The following is a 20,181-nucleotide window of genomic DNA, read 5'->3' on the forward strand; positions in this document are numbered from 1 at the left end:
GTTGCACGATCTGAAAATCCTCTGGAGAGGAAAAAATAACTACAGCTTTGGTTGAGGGTGTGTATATGTGATCCATCACCCTCTCTTTGAACTCCTGTCTTTCCTCAATGGTAAGTGTGTCGGCTTTTGCAATGACTGGTACGATGCTCACTATCTTCCCCAGCCTCTTCATAAATTCAACATCGATGGGGCGTAACCTGGAAACAAAAACAGATCTCATCTCAGTTTGGACAATGAAGGAGGTAGGTCTATGGCACAGAAATGTAACACTACAAAAGGCTGTGGATAATACTTGGATGCTGTTTGTTAGTAGGAGACAATTACTGATTAATGGTTTTTGTCATTTCATGTGATTTGTTGACAATAATTAGAAAAAGAAAAGAATATATACATTTATTATAACATTTGGGCCAACAATAAGAGGGGACCAAGTAATTGCAAACATTCCTCCTCACATTTGTCCTTTTCATTATGTCTACCCTGAATGCCTGTAATTACAGTTAAAGGGGACGGCTGGGTCTCAGTGGAGCTATCTGTTTTACTGAGTACCATTCTAGGTTTTTCTTTGACCGTTTTTACCACTCACTGCGATGAATGCATTAGGCGGACACCATCATAACCCAAAGCAGAAACCAAAGTATCCCCATGCTGGGGACTATAAATCTAAATGTAGTCTTGTTTCTCTAGTGACTTTGTTTCTTCAAAAGTGTTTCTTCATCACTTGGAATTTAGAAATCACAACAGATTTACCTATTAACAGCATTTAGCTCAGTCAGTGGAGCGGGTGTCCCATGTACAGAGGCTTCCCCTCTCTCTCATCCTGTTTCCTGTCATCTCTTCAGCTGAACTGTCAATAAAGCCATATAAAGACCAAAAAAAAAAAACTTAAAAAATTAAAGCTGCAAACAGCGATGAACGGGCCCTTGCAGTCCACACACGTCGGGGCATGCTGCTGTTGAGGCGTGCCACATATACGGCACCATTGTCTGATTACACGCATCTCTTAACTGTCCGTGTTTTGAACAGTGCAGGAGGGGGTTAAATGTCATTTCCTGTGTCCAACATGTGGCGCTGTGACCATGACTGTATATTGTGTTCAGGTCTGGACTCTTATCAAACATGTGAAGTTTGGTCCAGATAGAAATGAGGAAGTTGTTCCTTTATGATCTGGTGGCCTGCTGCTGCCAGTATTCAATAATGTACTCTGAAGTCAGAAGAACACTCAGCAATCTACATAAAAACAAAATGGACTAGAGGTGAAAAATCCCTCAAACGAATTTGTGGTCAGTTGTGTTTTGATTATTTATTGGTGGCAATGCTGTTAGAGGGTGTGCTCAACTTTTAGTTGCATGTCATCTTGTGGTGTATAATATGGAGGAGAAAAACTAAACATGTTATTTAAATAGGATGTTTGTCTGAATTCCTGTGTTCAGTAGGTGGCGCTATGGATATGACACAGTATTCATGCATGGAAGTATTCAGGGCAACACCGTGTACATGTGTGATGAATTTGGTGTATGTGGGAAATTGGATGTTGAAGTTATAAGGACTTGATGCTTTATGGTGAAGCATGAAAATGGACCGCACCATGACACCCACCATGTTTGACATAGGTGAAAGCTTTTGATAACTTTGCCCGTTCAAGGTCTGAGGATGATACTGAGAGAATTGGAAGTCTGCGGTGATTAATCTGTAGGAGGATTTCGTTAAAGTACGAGGCATGGAAATGGATCAGAAAGGGGATGAAATGGGAACATTGAATCAGAATGGCCGACTTCCTGTTGGAGTGACAGTTTGGTACCCCAATGTTTTTTGCACTTCTGGTCATGATACATAGGCATACATTCATGTATGTGCATGTAGGAGGCGGGGCTTGGATTTTTAATATTTTAGGGGGCGCTATAGATATCTAACATCATTCATCAGCTATGCTCAGGAGGGCACTGACAAATAATTGTACCAAGTTTCGTGTTAATCTGACCTACTGATGTGGTGATATATAAAATACTGAAATTTAAAAAGCAACACATTGTGGTAATTGGCCAAAAGGGTCTCATGGGGAAGTAGTAACCTGAGTTTCATGTCATTTGGACACACCAATGTGGAGATATGCAACACTTCCTGTATGGAATGAAATAAGCTGGAATTTGTTATTTAATAACTTGAGTATTGTTTGAAATATCAAAAATAGTTTAATAATTGTTTGTCAAATGGGTCAACAGATGCTGTGTGAAAAGTTTTGTGCAAATTGGTGAAATTGCCTGGGAGGAGTTATAAAAAGTTGGTTTGTGACGTTTTGCGAATTTGCGGAAAAAAAAGGAAGGCGGAAATGGCCTATTTTACCAGACTCAACACAATTCAGGGAACGCCTGGATATAAGGTGTTTGAATGTGCGATAAAGTATATGGTTAGGTAGAAGGCAAAAAACCACTCTCCTTGATTACAGGGGCACCTAGTGGTGGAAATTCACAACGACAATAGATTATAAAAATTTTCTGCAGCTATAGTCCAAGATTGGTGAGTTTTGAGGTGTGTTCAGGCAGTGAAAAAAAATTGTCACTACAAAATCAATAAGGACCTTAAGTGTGACGCTGAACAGCAGCAAATGTGTACTGACCTGTGTCCGGTAGCAGGGAGGAAATAGATGCAACAGTGGACTCTGCTGTCAGGTATTATCCTCTTGCGGTTGATATGCAGCTCCTCTCTCAAGTATTTCTCATACTGCTCATTGACGTATTTCACTATAGGCTCCCAGCTGGAAAGAGGAGCGGCAGAGAAGAGTCAGTGAGTGACGGGAAAATACACTCATTTCTTTCAAGGATGTGGTAAGCTTTATTTGATATTTTTCTTACTGTCAACATATCCCATGACATGACCAAAACCAACATTGTTTAAATCTGTCTTAATCATATAAGACTGCTCTACTATGTCTGTCCACAAGCCTATTATTTCATAATGAAGAGAGAAATGTTTGATAAATCTACAGCTTAGCATGCATGGATGAATACAAACCTGAAAAAACCTGCAATATCTAGATGTGCAATCAAATTGCCTGTGATTACCTCTGCAGAATAATCATAAAGGTCATTAATGTTTGGTTTTCTTCTAACAAAACCTACATTTCCAACTAACTCTGTTGCTCTCTGGTTTGGATTGCAATAACTGGAATAAATTATTCTATTCTATTCTATTCTATTCTATTCTATTCTATTCTATAAATACTATTGTAGCCAGCTGTGGCAAGTGTCATCTTTTTCTCTGCCTCCACCCATCTGTCCTTTTTTGTCTCCAACCTCCTTCCTCTCACCAGTTGTCATTGTTAATCTGGTCTCCAAATCCTGGAGTGTCAATCACTGTCAGCTTCATCTTCACCCCCTTCTCTTCAATCACTAGACAGAGAGAGACATAGAAGGTATGTTTCCTGTTTTCCTGCCATTATAAGATCAATTATACATTTTAATTAAGGTTTATATGACACCGTACATCTAAAAGAAAACACATTGCAGGTTATTAGGGAGCAGCAAAAAGAGGAAGGACAAAAAAAGAGAATTCAAAATAAGGTCAGACTACAATTTTCCATTGAATAAGCAAAACTATATCCTAAGTAGTATAGTGCCCGTTATGGTGTAGTGCCAAATGTTATTCTCAGTATAATGAACCTTGAGTGGCAGAAAACCCACTGTTTTTAACATATTCATACACCACCATTTCTCCCCCTTTCTTAAACAGTACAGAAATATGTTCCCAAAATGTGAAACGCACCTAAATTATTGGGTTGGGACGCCTGGGATCTTTCTGTGTGGAGTTTGTATGTTCTCCCTGTGCAAGCGTGGGTTTTCACCGGGTACTCCGGCTTCCTCCCACAGTCCAAAAACATAGTGAGGTTAATTGATCATTCTAAATTGTCCGTAGGTGTGAATGAGAGTGTGGTTGTTTGTCTCTATGTGTAGCCCTGCGATAGACTGGCGACCTGTCCAGGGTGTCCCCTGCCTTCGCCCTAAGTCAGCTGGGATAGGCTCCAGCCCCCCCCCCCGCGACCCTGCAGAGGATTAAGCGGCGTACATATAATGTGTACAGATGATGGATGGATGGATGGACATTCAGTTATCTGGATGTAGGCAAAATACACACTACACACACAACTTTTATTATAAGGAAGAATGTCAGGAAGTAGTTTTATATTATCTGAATTGGACAAGGAGGAGATTGATGAAGAGCTGCAGGTGAGAGGCTGCACACATCACTGTTGCATTGAGGTAACCATCTCCTTTTTCCTCATTAACATTATCAGGTCCCCTGTTACCACTGAGTCAAATGGGTTTTGCTTTGACAGCAAATGCTCTGCCATTGTCTAGTCAGTCAAATCTCTTTACTCCCATCACGTGATTCTTCAGTGGAAGAGGGGGGGATCAGGACAAGCATGTCATTGTTTTAAGACATAGCTATAAGCAGGTAGACCTATGTTAACATATAGCTTGTTTTTGTATAAAGTGTTTCTGATCTTTTTAATAATCACTTAGTTGACCTAAGCCCCTTTCACATGAACTTGGAAATACTATGTATGGTTTGGTCGAGAGGTGGCACCTGAGTAGGAGACTACAGACTGCTTTGTAAGAATGACTGTTTTTGGGTTGATATCAATATTACATGCATTTGGATGTACCATGATATAAAATATAGTGTGAAGCAGCTACACTCCATGCACAAAGATCCCACCATTAGAAATAAAGCTGTAGCATTCTGGATCTTTGTCTAGCAGCAGTGTGAATGGGCCATATGGTGTCTTATTATAGAAAGGAGACAGAAGAGATCCAAACAACAATCCCACTAAACCTGAGCTTAGCTAACATTAGGTCACTAGACTTTAGATTTATTTGTTATTACTATGCGCTTGGAAATGCTGCCAAAAATCAGTGTGGATGTACATAGTCTTGAGGAAGCAGTAAAGCTGTTGGAGCTTTACTGCTTCATCACTGCACATGCCTGCAGCTGTGATGCCATAGCAGTAAAAGGGGGGGCTGCACTTGATAACTGTGTGTGCTAGATGGCTGTGCTTGAATGCTGATGATGACCTGTGTGACCACAGTGTGCTCAGCAATAGTAGTGTGACGTTGTCAGTATGTCATGTATGTGTAACGTAAAGTTTTTTAAGTGTAGTTGCTATAATTATTATTATAAACACTATTTACACCCACAATGCCTGGTGAGATTATGCACCGACTTCAGACACTTCAGACTGCTCTTACTTGCTGGTTTAGAAGCCAGGGTGTAAATAATGTCTTTTCAGATCAGTTTGGGATCTTGTTGCTCTGCAGGAGATTGATTATGCTAGACAAGCTGTCTGGAGCCATTTCATGTTTTTTCAGTTGTTACGTTATAAGTCCACATCTATTTCAATGCTGCAATGCTGATTTGCTGTTAAACTCCAGAAATGTTTTGTGGACTACAAAACGTCACCAGTATACATGGGGCTGAGTATAAATGACTGAATTTTTACTTTGGGTTTGGGGTGTGACTGGAAAGGTTTAAGGTAACAAGGAAAAACACACTACTACCATCTACTAACTACTTATCAAAAGCCATATACAGTACTTACAAAATAAAGTTAATAAAGTGTTTTGTCAGCTCTGTTTCACTTGGAAATGCAGATCTATGGTCCAGTTTCATTCTGACAGTCCTGTCATGTGAAGGCAAGCCTCACTTCCTTATCTACCCATAACACATCCCTGATTTTGTGAACATGCACCCAGAACATATTTATCAGACTAATGGCTTATCTGTCCATACCACTTAGGGCTCCAGTGAAAGCAAGCTTCCAATTACTTATTGAAACCCCTTCGACCTTTTGTCTAAGGGGTCTTACTGGCTCTTACTCAGATTGATTATTGAATGACCTTTCCATAGCAAATACATTTTTTTATGATTGCTAAGTCACAATTGTAGGATTGTCAATACTGCTTTAATTTACATGTGTCAAGACATATACAATGTCTAACCAGAAACTAATTTCCCTGCACCATGTGTGTATGTGTGTGTGCAACACTGACACATGCGGTGGTGCAGAGCGCGATTCTGCAGACTACTGAGTTGGCAAAAAACCTTTTTTTTTTAGAATCCGCAGAGATCTTAAATAAATGGACCAGATTAAAGCAGTAAGCGCAGCTTCACATTAAAAATCAGTTATTCTTTTCTCTAAAGGACAAAGGACATCAGGAGGGAAAGAGTAGGCAGCTGGAAATGCTTTAATATCTGGCTGTTTAGCACGCAGCTGGCACTTAGGGAAAACCCTGTCTCACCTGATCAGGAAGGGGTTTCACTGTGTTATTGTACTGAATATGAGGTCATCTTGCTGTCTGAGAGATTAACAATAGTCTGCATAATAACCTTTATTAATGCATATTAAGACTAATATTTTAAGCTACAATCATAATCTTTTACATTGTTAGAACTCTTCACACAGCCTGTGAAAACCATTGCATTTAGTCAGTGAGCCACTTTTCCAAAATTCCAAATCCAAATTCATTTCTCAATGAGATTTATTTTACTGCAAAACAAACATGATTAGTATTGTTAATCCTAATCCATCCTAAATAAATCCATCCATCCTAAATTAAATCAATCATATTCTATGGTGAAATGCTGATTAATGTGGGAAAAACAGCATTTTTAGTGAGTGAGAATCATTGATGCCGACTTGGATTAACCATTGGGTGGGCGAGACATGCACATAGTGTAAGATGATGTGACGGCGTGTGAGAGGAATCTGCTTGCTCCGACCAAGTATGGGGACAGCTTTGCAAATAATGGAGGGATTTCAGTTATTCCAGCTGTTTCATCATTACCTGGGGATAGTAACCTGGGAAAACATTGTATCTTCCTGCTGTGGTTGTGCAGTGGCAGATAAGCCTCTTCTGTGCCATGCATTTTAACCTACATGTTCTTGGGCAAAAATCCAGCCAGATGGCAGATTGCCTTGTGATGGTGAGGCTTATAGAAAACCCATCTCTACATGGATGTTGTCACTACACTGTGCAATCAGTATTTACTTCAGAGTGAATTAAATAATGTCCTTGAGTATGCAGAATGTTGTTTTGATGGGTTTTCTAAATTAGGCAGCATATAGCCAGAATGTGATTAAACAGCATTTCAGTGACGGTGATTACATTTACTGCATTTTCTATATAGCAGAAATAAAGCCACTTAATGCTGTTTAGCACACATTAAATCTCTGTTTCTCTTGCAGTCACTGTTGTAATGTTATCAGTGGACATAAACTCTAATATGTATTAGCATCCACCAAGACCACCAGCTTCAATGATGAGCCCTGCTCATTAATGTTCGACATTGTCCATGATAGCCTAATGCAACTGAAGATTGAAATGAAGAATACCACAGCATAAATTTAAAATGCAAAATCTCTGACATTTAATCAATGTATACACTGCAGGTATGATATGCACATCTGAAAACAGATTTGCAACACCTTTTAAAACTAGGAAATGTATTTATGAAAGCATTCACAGACCAAGCTCGGATTCCTGTCATGAGACAAGACCTAAAAGGAATGGTGATATGAAAGTAGGATGTGTGAGCTCTCTACTATTACATCCCCTGCCTTAACCCCTGGCCTAAATGAAATAAACCACTCAGGAAGACAGGCACGCGTGCGTGTGTGTGTGTGTGTGCGTGCACGCACACACACACACACACACACACACACACACACACACACACACACACACACACACACACACACACACACACACACACACACACACACACACACACACACAGGGAATGTATTATTATCATTATTGAGGCTCTCAAAAGGGAAGAGGTGACCTCCTTGCCCATCAACATCAATTTGTATGTTTGTTTGTGTGTGTGTGTGTGTGCGCGCGTGTGTGAGAGTGCTGGGGGTAAAAGAAGGGAGTCTCTGTAGCTTGGAAAGAACTAGCCTTGGCTGGCTCATTGCAAACTGTTGAATCCTTAAAGTCTGAGTTTGCGGACTTACCATGGCTGACTGTCTGCAGTTTGACTGTTTTGGAGATCTTCTCTTCATTGTTTGGTGTGCAGGACTTCCTGCTGACTTTGGACTTGAAGAGAGTGTTGACCAGTGTGGACTTGCCCAAACCACTCTGACCTGCAGACACAGAAAAACAAAACAATACAATACCAAATACCAAAACAATACACTTGATTCAAAATATAGTAGAATAAATAAAACAATTTTCTACAGAAAAAAAAACAAAAAACTGTAGGGTGGTAAATGTTAAAGCTGTTGTAATGGAAAGATGTGTTATGTGAAAGAGAAAAGCCAAAACTGTTTTCAAATAGAAACTCTGGTGATGTCCTTAGAATCATATATGGACATTAAATGGAGTTAAACAGAGTTGCCCTTAAATGTACATACAACAGGGGACTGACTGTGTCAGAAGTGCTCTTACCCACTGAAAAATACTCAATTTGGTATATGTGAGGGATGGCACCTTGGCACTGGTAATTATTTGATATCAATACTACATTTTGGACAGTATCAATCACAGTGTGAAAAGCAATAATTAGGCGAATAGAAAAGAATAAAACATTCAGCTACTGTCTGTGTAGCTCTGGGCACAACCTATGTGAACTGCCTGACAAATATTCACAATTAAACACATTATTGAGATATTTGTCAAACATCCTTTTCCTCTCCACTAGAACACCTCTTTCATGGGACTTGTTATGTAAAGCAGCATGCTGCACTGATCGTTGTTTGTTGGACAATAGTTCAAGATTTCTCAATTCATAATATACATGGAAAATTGAAAGACCCTGTGTCACAGCCCAGTGAGACCAGTATCCCAGACATGTCACAGTATGTCAGATCTAATGTAAAGGTCTGTATGTAAGCGTGTGTGCAACATTAGCATATTTGAATCATTAAACATTATCAATAGGAAACTTCCTGTTTTCAAACAGTAGGGGAAGTGTATATCATCTCTTTGTGTATGTGACAGGAAAGAGCACACAGACCGACTCTCAAAACCACTTCCTCCTCAAATAATCATTCTTCCTCCTCCAATGGAAATGCACTGCAAAATACATTATCTTAATGAGGAAGAGACCCATCAAGCCCATATCATTATACACAAATACACACACACACACACACACACACACACACACACACACACACACACACACACACACACACACACACACACACACACACACACACACACAGTGGAATAGCAGACAGCGGAGAGGATGAAATGTGTGCTTCACCCTAAGTCTTGCATTGCAGGGAGGTGTGGGGATGTTTATTTGTGTTTTAGGACATAGCTGCTATGAAACTGTGTGATAATAAGTGCGATAATTATTTTATATTATTTTTATTTTAACTAAATCACTGGTTTTGGGGGGGGGGCTAAATTATTATTATTATTAGGTTTGTCACTGTCTGAGGTGTGTTCGTGTGCGAGACTCACCAACCACCATGATGTTGAACTCGAAGCCAGCCTTCTTGGTCTTGCTCCTCATCTGGTCCAGTACTGCCTCAATACCAATGTACCCAAACAGGTCAGTGCCCCGGATGAAGCTCATCTGCAGGCCTGGCCCAGACTGGCAAAGCTCCACGTTCACCTCCGCCTCCAGTTCCATGTCTTTCTCCATCTCGTCTTCTTCCATTCCTTTCTCTTTCCTCTTCTCCTCCATCTCTGCATGCACTCCAACACTGTACTCTTTTTCTGCCATGGAATTCTGGGTATTCATGCTGGCTGGTTGTACTTGGGTTTTTCCATCATCTCCCTGCTCTTGTCCCATGATGCTTCTCTCCTTCATCTGTCTCTCATCCATTAGGGTTAGTGGGTCCGTCTCCACCTCTCCAGTATTTTCTGCAGTTTCAGAAATCATTATCAGTCATTTTGCAATTAAAAAATGTAAAATTGTCAATGCTCTCTGGTGGAAACATACTATTTGTGACTATTTATTATACTTTGGGGGAGTTATAGTATGTGCTATGCAGGTGTGTAACTTGAAACATCACTTGCATGGCATGAATAATAGAAAATAATTTACACATCACTTTTTTACACAACACTTGTGAAAATCGATGCACATGCTAAATATAAACAAGTGTAAACCACTGCTGTTGATGAGAACAGTTTATACAGTGTGGTTTATCAGCTTGGAGTATGAAGTTGTCATTTAACCGTGTGGCTGTTTACTGACCGTGTTTGTGTTGTTGGTCAAAAGGGTGAAGGTGCAACTGACTATAAACTGCTGCAGAGAGAAAACTGGTTGGGATGGCCAAGAGTCAACCAAAAAACACCAAAAACCAAGTCTGCAATGAACTAGATGCTATTGGAAGACAGAGTCCACAGCCAAGTGTGTTTTACATCAACATGAGCTGAGAAGCTACTGTGCAATAAAGAAGCTCTTGATCCAGACATGACACCTTAAAGTTCGACTGATGTTTACAACTAATCACATGGACAAAACAAAACTTCTAGAGGTAAACTGGAGTTGAATGTGGCTGGACATCACCAATTCTGTCAAGACAAGTGACTATGAATTCATCTAGAGGCCTGCAAAAACTTTGTGGGCTGCTATCAAAAGCACCTAATTGTGGTGAAAATGGCCAAGAGACATTTAACCAAATATGAGATTTACTGTTAACATATCTTTGATCCAGCAGATTTGGTCACATTTTCAGAAGACCTATAATAAATCCAATAAAACTTCATGAATTTCTTTTTGTGACAAAGTAGCCTGTGTTCCACTCATTCTGCTGAGCATAGGCCTACTGTATGGAAAAGCCCCACTCTCGCCAGTGTTCTTGCACTGATAGAATGGATTTTAGCACAGACACAAATAGCATTGACATTAGCATGACAGCAATAGGTGTCACTTCTTGGAGTTGTAAGTGCTTGTATACACTGCCTGACAAAAAATAAAATCACCACCTGGATTTAACTAACTAATTTCTTAACCAACCATTTTTGAAGACACATCCTGTGATTTTGGAAAACGTTTTACTCTGTTTCAGAAGGGTCAAATTATTGGCCTGCACCAAGCAAAGAAAGTAACTCAGGAGATTACTGAAACTACTAAAATTGGGTTCAGAACTGTCCAACACATTATTTAAACTCAGAAGGATAGTGGTAAACCATCATCTCCCAGGAAGGAATGTGGCTAGAAAAACAGCTTAATTGATTGTGATCAGAGATCACTGTAACGCCTGGTGAAATCAAATCATAATTCCCTGTTCCCTATTTTTAATAGTGAAAGTCAGAGCATTTCCACACGCACAATGCAAAGAGATTGGGACTAAACAGCTGTGTAACCTTAAGAAAACCACCCATCAGTGAGGCTTATCAGACAGATGGGTCTATAGGTGGTCTCATGACTGCAGAATTACCTTGTTTCACAGTGATGGGTGCAGCAGAGTAAGAAGAGAGGCGGATGAAATGATGCATGTGATGTGACATTGCATAAGCTTGAAATTAAGCTTAAAATTAAGCTTATGCAATAAGTTTAAAATTAAGCTTATGCAATGTGTGCTGTAAATTACAGCACACATTTGTTGTGGGATGACAGTAATCAAAGCTAAAGACGGTCCAACAAAATATTAGTGTATGAACAAATTAAGGCCCAAATAGGTTTCAACCTGCGTGGTTCCTGTTGTTTTGGTAGTGATGACTTTTTTGTCCCAAATGATTGCATTTTTCACTGCCTGAGCATACCCCAAAACTCACCCAACTTGGAATATAGGTCACACCAGCTGAAAAATTTTAGAATCTATTGTCATTGTGAATTTCCACCACCAGGTTGCGCTATAATCAAGGAAAGTGCATTTTACTCCCATACTTTATCGCACGTTCAAAGACCTTATATCCACACATTCCCTGAATTGTGTGGATTCTCCTGATATAGGCCACACCCATTTCCGCATCCTGTTTTCTTTTTTTCTCGCAAATTCTGTAAATGTCACAAACCTACTTTTTTCAAACTCTTCCCAGGCCTTTTCACCGATTTGCATGAAACTTTGCACACAACATCTGTGGACCCTCCTGACAAAAAGTTATTACAAGAATTTTCATATTTCAAACACTACTCAAGTTATTAAATAACAAATTCCTGCAGATTTCGTTCCAAACAGGAAGTGTCACACATCTCCACATTGGTGACATGACATTAAACTCAACCAACTCCTTCGCCATGAGCCCCTAAGGCTCTATGCAAAATTTTGGGTGATTATCAAAAATCATACTGCAAAACATGTCATGTCATGTCATTGTCCGAACCGCTTATCCCTTTCCACGGGGTTGCGGGGTGTTGCTGCTGGAGTCAATCCCAGCCTTGTCTCAGGGCGAGGGCAGGGTACTCCCTGGATAAGTCGCCAGCTCATCGCAGTGAGCAATGTGGGGTTCAGTATCTTGCTCAAGGACACTTCGACATGCAGCTCAGCACTGCCCAGAGCTGGGATTTGAACCAATGACCTTCTGATCACTAGTCGACCTGCTCTACCCACTGAGCTACAGCCGCCCTACTGCAAAACATCAGAACTATAATAGTTGTGTGGGAATAAATAGTTGTATACAAGCTCTCCTCCACAAATTGAAAGGAACTATTACCGGTTCTCTGAAGCTAACATGGGCATGTTCACACACCTGAACACACACTTTTCATGATTTAGCTGGCACATACTGTACGTATTGAAGTCTACACCTTCCCTTTTCTGTGAGAGCCTGGCCTGTGCTGTAAGAGGATTGAATGGCAGTGGCAATCCCCCAGAGAACTTGACGCTGAGTGTGTTTATGTAGGCCCATGTGTTGGCATGGGTCAACAGATACTCTCAAATACACTGACAAAGTTGCCTGAAACTGGAATGACTGAAGCATTTGTGGACATGTGTTTCTGTATGACTCAATAAGCTGTACCATTTAACTTATTAATTGACCTTATTCACTCTCTCTCTCTCTCTCTCTCTCTTTCTCTCTCTCTCTCTCTCTCTCTCTCTCTCTCTCTCTCTCTCACACACACACTCACACACACACACACACACACACACACACACACACACACACACACACACACACACACACACACACACACACACACAGACTATTGGTTGGTTAGAGCTAGTCCACATAATTTAATCAGCTATAAATATCCAACTGTACAAGTGCTGGAACAGAACTAATCCTCATCAGTCAGTATGGAGGAGGGCAGAGTAAGAGACACACAGGTCAGAGTATTTTAAGTACAATTACATTTATACTATACTGAACTCAGCTTTACTTAAGCAAGATCTGTTTCCTCTTTAAGAACATATGAATAAAAGGACAGATGGAAATGTATTTGTATATATATAACATACCTTATTTTTATTTATTTATTCATTTATTGCCAGGCAAGGAGGGGCGAACAAAAAGATTCGGCATTGGTTGCATTATGGAAAATATGATTTTTGAGCTTGAATCACACTAGGTATTAAAAACCAGGATATCTCAATATCTGCAAAATAGATTTTGACCATTATTTTCTTCAACTATCTGTTAATGTGGCTCTTGTAATTGGCATGTGGCTCTAACACCCATGGACACACTCAAATTTGCCCAGCATGAGGATGAACTGAGATCCAATCACTCAGTCTGGGAAGCACTGAATGTGAGCACATTCTTTTAGCAGTGTGTACACAAATGTGTCCTGGGCTACACTTCTTACTTATGGCCTTGGGTAGGTAAAACCTCCCTACAGAGACATTTCTCCAAAACACATTAACGTTCACTGCCTGACTATACCGACACTGACTCGGGTTGGTAAGATTGTAGAAACCAACAAATGGAAGCTACAATTTGAAAGTATCCGACTACAGAGCCACTCCAAATAACATTAACACACACTGTCTGACTATACAGACTGCATCCAAATAGCCATATTTCATTGCACTTGCCATTCATCCAGTCCCTAAGGGTCCCCTGGGTGAGTTTCTGCAAGCTCCCAGAGTCTGCTTGGGCTGCAGACTTCACTGATGTTAGGGTGAACAGTTTGTGTTCCATGATGTTGGTGCTGTCTCATCAGTGGCCTCTGCTCCTCATGGGGAAAATGGTCATTGACAAATGTGTTATTGTCTCATGCATTATCCCCATCAAGTAATTCTTCTGACTCTAACCATCTATCTAACTATCTATATTCAAAGGCATGATACATGATCTTACTGACTGACTGACTGACAAAATATTAGGCATGAAGTAGCAAAGCAGATGATTAGCATCAGTGATGCTCCCCATTACATTACATTGTGTTTCTGTCTGAATTTGACTCTAATCAGGATCCTGTCTATGAGATACCCAAGTCATCCAGATTGTGTCAGTGACAGCTTAGGTGTGAACCCACACTGTAATAATATCCCTCAGTGCAATCTTAGCAGATTGTCATAGTGACGCTGCACAAAACTGCCAAGACATCATCTTCAACCACCACAAACACACAAACTCAGGAAGAAGAGCTAAAATAAGCTTGCACATTAATGTAGCAGTGAACCTGATAAAATATTAAACATGGATCCACATGCCCACAATACCGTCATGGCGAACACTGCAACAAGTGGGCAGCTGTTTTCTGATGTAGCCACGATACTAGGTATGCTGCAATCAACCACAGTTGACATTTATTTCTGAAGTGCAGATACCTTTGCAGATATGAGTTTTTGAAACTGTTCAATACAAGTAAGTGCTGCTTTTCCATCATGACCACTTCCAGCTGGTTGAAAACCCAACAACAATATAAAGTGTTTATCTTAGATTTAGCAAGATTTTGATTTGTTAGCAGTGATTTTTGCTAATACTAAAAGAGTATTTACAGCCACTCCTTTGACCACTATTGAAGACAAGCACGTCATCAGTTAAAGGCACACTTTAGAGCAGGTAGCTCTGTTTTTGCAAATCCCTGGTGCTCTGGGCCTATGTGTCAATGTAACTGAGTCAAGCTAAGCCATTCGTATGGACAAGCACAATATGTGTGAATGGCCCAATGGAGTCCCCTGCTTTATTCAGTCCTAGTAGAATCACCAACCTGAACCTTTGTTGCACAAGATCATAACAGTCCAGTGTCATTCCAAAGCAGATGCTGCCACATTTCACAAATGCACCATTTATGCTTAAAGCAGACTTCCTCTTGTGCATGTGTCAAAGGAAACCACAGACACAGTTTTCCAATTCGAGTATTGCACAACACAAACTGTCTTTAAAAGTGTACAGTTCTCTTTTAAAGACAGTTTGTGTACAATTCTCTTCTACACAGCTCCATAAAATGAAGAGGGGAAAATAATACATTGCAATACAACAATGGACAGCTAACTACAACTGAAGCAATAATCTGTCATTGCACAGGGAAACTGTGTGCTAACTTCATTAGGTACAGTAGCTCAAATTTGAAACAGGATGTCAGTCTGTAAACAGTGATGGATGTTTATAACATTTTGGGTATCAATTTTACTTTTCCCCTCCCCTTTTCTCTTACAATTACATCATGCTAACCAGAAAGATTTATTGGAACCTGTCTGATTCTCTCATCTGATCTGATTGCTCCACTTTCCTAACAAACCGGACCCCAGGCAGTTTAGATTGGACTGATCTCCTTTATGTTGGTACTCAACTCCTGAGCCCCCCGGGTCAATGTGCTCAGCCCCCTCCTGTTCACACTGTACACCCATTACTGAACTCCCAGACATCAAGAGAACTCTATTGTGAAGTATGCCAATGACCACCATCACTGACCATATTACCATAACAAAGAATTCAGATCAGGAGGATATCAACAACTTCCACTGCAGAGTGGTGCACAGAGAACAATCTACTGCTCAAATCTACCACTCATTGGCAAAACCATCGAGCTGATTGTTGATTTCAGAAGAACTTAGAAAAAGACATTTTCAATCATTGGCATCCTAGTAGGAAAAAAAACACTGGAAAGCTTGACTTCTTATAGAACATAAGAAGACTAGATTCCAATACCAAATTCTTATAAATCAGTGGTCCTCAAGAGGCGCCCCCCGGGCCGCATCCGGCCCACTGGATGAAACATATTACAATAACAGGAGATTTTTTTAAATGTAGATTTTAAAAACAGATAATAAATATGGAACAAATATGGGTATTAGGGAAATTGACCAAAAACAGAAGTGACCTTGTGTCTATAGGCTATTGGGAGCAGTGCTGGTTGTAAAGTCTGACAGCAGCAGGAAGGACCTGCGCTACCTCTCCTTCACACCCATAGGGTGTATCAGTCTGTTGCTGAGGGAGCTGCCCAGTGCTGTGAGAGTGTCCTGCAAGGGGTGGGACTCCTGCACCAGCAGCGATGGCAACTTGTCCATCATCCTCCCACCATTCAAGAAGAATGGACTGAAAAATTTGTATTCATTCTCCCTCCAACCCACACAAGATCCATGTGCTTAATAAGCCAGGACACTATACCTGTGATGAAGATTTCCAATTTGAAAGGCATTATGAGAAGAAGTATTATCTCAAAATTCTAAATAAATGCACTGAAATCATCATATCAAGCAGGATTCTTGCAGCTTGATATCTATGACACACATCTATGACACAACAAATATATATATATATATATATATATATATATATATATATATATATATATATATATGTATATATATATATATATATATATATATATATATATATATATATATATATATATATATATATATATATAATATAATAATAAAATACAGTATTATTTCATGTGGATGTGAACTGACCAACCTCAATACATGGACATTTGAGTCATTGAAAATAATATTAGTGGCCCTTTAAGATTTTTATTTGAGTACCCCTGTTATAAATCATCAGTGACATCTGTGAAGTCATATACTGTATCTTCACAGAGCCCAAAGATTACTAAAAGACAACACCAACCAAGTTTTTGCAATTTTATAGGGCTGCAAGCTGTGTGGCAACCTGACAAACTATATATATATATATATATATATATATATATATATATATATATATATATATATATATATATATATATATATATATATATATATATATATATATATATATATATATATATATATAATTTGTAACTATTTCAATTACTGAAACAGATTTTGGAGTGACCAAAAGGTTGAATAGTTGATGGTTGGTTGATGATTGTGTAAAGAGTGAGGATATGCTGCTTTTTCCTCCTCCTTTACCTATCTTTGGGTTTTGAGGTGTTCTTCGGACACAACACATATGATGACATCACTTTGGTCTGTAGGTGATGATCACTTTTTTTATATACCACATAATTCATCAAGAGGAAAAAAAATTGCAAATGAATCGATTATGGAAATAATTGTTAGTTGCAATGGAATTTGGATAACTGTTAAGCACTTCACTGAATATGTGTTTGGTATCTCAGAAGTTAAAGCACATTCCGTATCTTGAAAGCAACAGTGCACTTCAGTTTCAAACGACAGACTTTAAGGATTCAACAGTTTGCAATGAGCCAGCCAAGGCTAGCTCTTTCCAAGCAACAGAGACTCCCTTCTCTTACCCCAGCACTCTCACACACACACACACACACACACACACACACACACACACACACACACACAGACACAGACCCCCATCTTGACCGCCAAAGTGGACCAGTCCTGTCAGCTTTCATTGTTAAACCAGGAGATTGAGCATGCCCCGTCGATGACCATAGGGGATCAGAGAAACCAAAAAATTCCTACCTTCTCTTATTCACAAAGCCTGTTGTGTGGCTTCCCAGTTGGCACTGAAGCACTCTCTGAAAACATGGGATGGAAGAACTGTCTGCTTTCAACAAAAATCTTTCTGCACAGTTTGTCCGCCACAGCAATGATGATGGCAGTGCACTCTCTCTCAGTATGTCTTTCCCTCTCTCTCCTCCACTCTAGCTCTCTCCAGTTCTCCCTGATGTCAGGAGGAGTGCGAGCAGTGGCAAAATGGTGAGAAACAAAAAGAGAGAGAGGGAGGGGGATGTTGGTGGCTAAAAGGAGCTCTAGGATCCATTCACATGCAAATTGACCACGAAGCTTCCACTAATCCCTGAGAGGGTAAGGACTACGCCTCCCCTCTTCTCCCCCACTCCCTATCGTCCTCCTCCTCCTCCTCCTCCCGTCAGAATCATTTACCCAGCAGTGGCTAAGCTGTCAGTGGTTCTGCAGCCTCCACACTGCATTTCCAAGTAGCCAGTAAGGCCTCATTCAGACAGAATCAGGAGTTGCAGTTTACTGACAGTGGTGTGCAGCAGTGTAGTGTCATTTCATAGCCTGTTTGTGTGATGTAATGTTTTGAACATTAAAGGCACGCTCATCTGGAAGATGGTGGTAATGCATCTCAAAGCAGTTTGCCGACTGCCATCGAACAACAAAGGAGAGGCTGCTATGCTGCCTAGCCACGAGCATTCCTGTCCTACAGTCTTAAGTAATTGTTTATTTGCATTGACAGATAAAAAAAACAAAAACGCATTTACTTGCAATTAACAACTTGGAGTGAGTCCAAGTGAAAACATAACATTAAACAAATAAAATGTCCCTTGTGATCCTCCTGGTACAAGCATTTAGCTATGCCACTTGACATCAGTTTGTGTCTCTCCAGTTTTTTCTATTTTCTTTTAAGTACCCTCAGCAGTCCGCACACACTCCTCTTACTCAATATTCAGTCATATTTTGATACATACAGTAAATGTTCAATTGTAATGTTCTTCTAAAGTTGCTAAAATTGGCCATCCACAGAACATTTTTTTATTATGATAAGCATCCTATGTGTTTATGTTTTTGTAAATTGCCATTTTAATGAAAAGCATAATAACCAAGTTCAGCTCGGGATCTGATACTTTCAGTATCTCATCAATCACAACATAAACAAGTCTACTGGGAGCAGAACCAATAAAAAAAGAGCAAACTATCTGCAACTTCAACACATAATCCAGACTAAAACAGTTATAGTTGCCACTTTTAGGGAGGACATTTTAAAAAGTGACATGTGTGATGTGTGAATGTGTAATTAAAAGGCTTATAATATCGCTTCCCCATCATTAGAGCGTGAGTATCTACTACAGTTACATTTGTGTATTCCGTTAAATCAACCTACCAGACTTGCAAGCAAATAAAAAACAAGCAACAATTATAAAACACAATTCTTAGTGGTACTGTCATACATATGTATGACAAGTAGATACAAGGCTTTAATGCTTAAATCCTTTGCTGTTGATGATGAGTTAAAAAAGCAGAATCACAGGATTTTTTTACATTCTTAATTTTAGCCAACAAAAAAAGTAAAATAAAGAAGACAAGAGGATAACCTCTTACACAGAGGTACAGTTCTCACTAACCCATGCACTGAGCTCCAAGGGATCTTCTATAAATTATTATTCCATTTTCCAGAGAATTGATTGGTTAGAGGGCGTTGCTTTTAAATGTGATGCTCGGTTATCTCAAACATCACCTACTCCAGAGCATGTTAGGTGTGCAGCACAAGTTTCCATGCACCATAAATGTACCATAAACACAGGAAACCCAGGGTTTATTGCTTACATACCCTTGTGGGTATAAGCCAATGTTGGTAGGCATGTCTCTAGTAAACCATCTATTTGACAGGGGAAGGACTTTTCTTGTCCTGTAGATTAATGGAGCCAGCTGAACAACCTCCAGCTCAGCACTGGAAAAACCAAAGTGCTGGTGGTGAATTTCTACAGTCACAGACAACCCTGTACAGAGGTGAACATTCAGGCAAAGGACATTGAGATGGTACATTTTACAGGTACCTGGGAGTTCACATGAACAATAAACTGGACTGGACTGATAATACTGCAGCAAAATATAAGAAAGGTCAGAGCAGACTCCATTTGCTGAGGAAGCTCAGGTCCTTTGGAGTGCAGGGGGCACTCATGACTTCTTTCTATGACTCTGTGGTGGCATCAGCCTTTTTCTATGGAGGAGTCTGCTGGAGTATCAGCATCTCAGCAGCAGATAGGAAGAGACTTGATAAACTTATCAATAAGGCCAGCTCCATCCTGTGATGCCCTCTTGACCCAGAGCAAGATGATGCATAAGCTTTCATCACTGCTGGTGTAGGAGTCCCACCCTCTGCAGGTCACTGTCACAGCACTGGATAGCTCCTTCAGTGACAGACTGATACACCCCAATTGTGT

The 20,181-nt window shown here is 40.0% G+C and overlaps 1 protein-coding gene and 1 long non-coding RNA gene across 7 annotated transcripts in view; one reads left to right on the forward strand and one right to left on the reverse strand.

Annotated features, from left to right (window-relative positions):
* The window catches only part of sept12 (septin 12), an 87,472-nt gene that overhangs the window by 8,674 nt on the left and 58,617 nt on the right, over positions 1 to 20,181 (reverse strand). For 4 of the 5 annotated variants that reach the window (XM_037090462.1, XM_037090463.1, XM_037090464.1 and 1 more), the window contains 5 exons: positions 9,471 to 9,875; positions 8,015 to 8,143; positions 3,308 to 3,389; positions 2,618 to 2,755; positions 80 to 197 (listed from right to left, as the gene is read on the reverse strand). In XM_037090462.1, the coding sequence (XP_036946357.1) occupies positions 80 to 197; positions 2,618 to 2,755; positions 3,308 to 3,389; positions 8,015 to 8,143; positions 9,471 to 9,875 (872 nt within the window). Of the gene's footprint in view, positions 1 to 79; positions 198 to 2,617; positions 2,756 to 3,307; positions 3,390 to 8,014; positions 8,144 to 9,470; positions 9,876 to 17,737; positions 17,911 to 20,181 lie in introns of those variants that run through there. The other variant, XM_037090466.1, reaches the window with a different exon arrangement.
* Positions 164 to 9,555, forward strand: LOC119014984. Of its 2 annotated transcripts, none has more exons than XR_005073132.1 (3): positions 164 to 242; positions 3,311 to 3,412; positions 9,431 to 9,555. It is a non-coding gene; the product is annotated as an uncharacterized LOC119014984 (long non-coding RNA). The 2 variants fall into 2 exon arrangements; XR_005073133.1 differs by lacking the exon at positions 164 to 242 and adding an exon at positions 2,746 to 2,825.

The sequence above is a fragment of the Acanthopagrus latus genome, chromosome 24 (genome assembly GCF_904848185.1).
Source record: "Acanthopagrus latus isolate v.2019 chromosome 24, fAcaLat1.1, whole genome shotgun sequence".
Lineage (NCBI taxonomy): Eukaryota > Metazoa > Chordata > Actinopteri > Spariformes > Sparidae > Acanthopagrus > Acanthopagrus latus.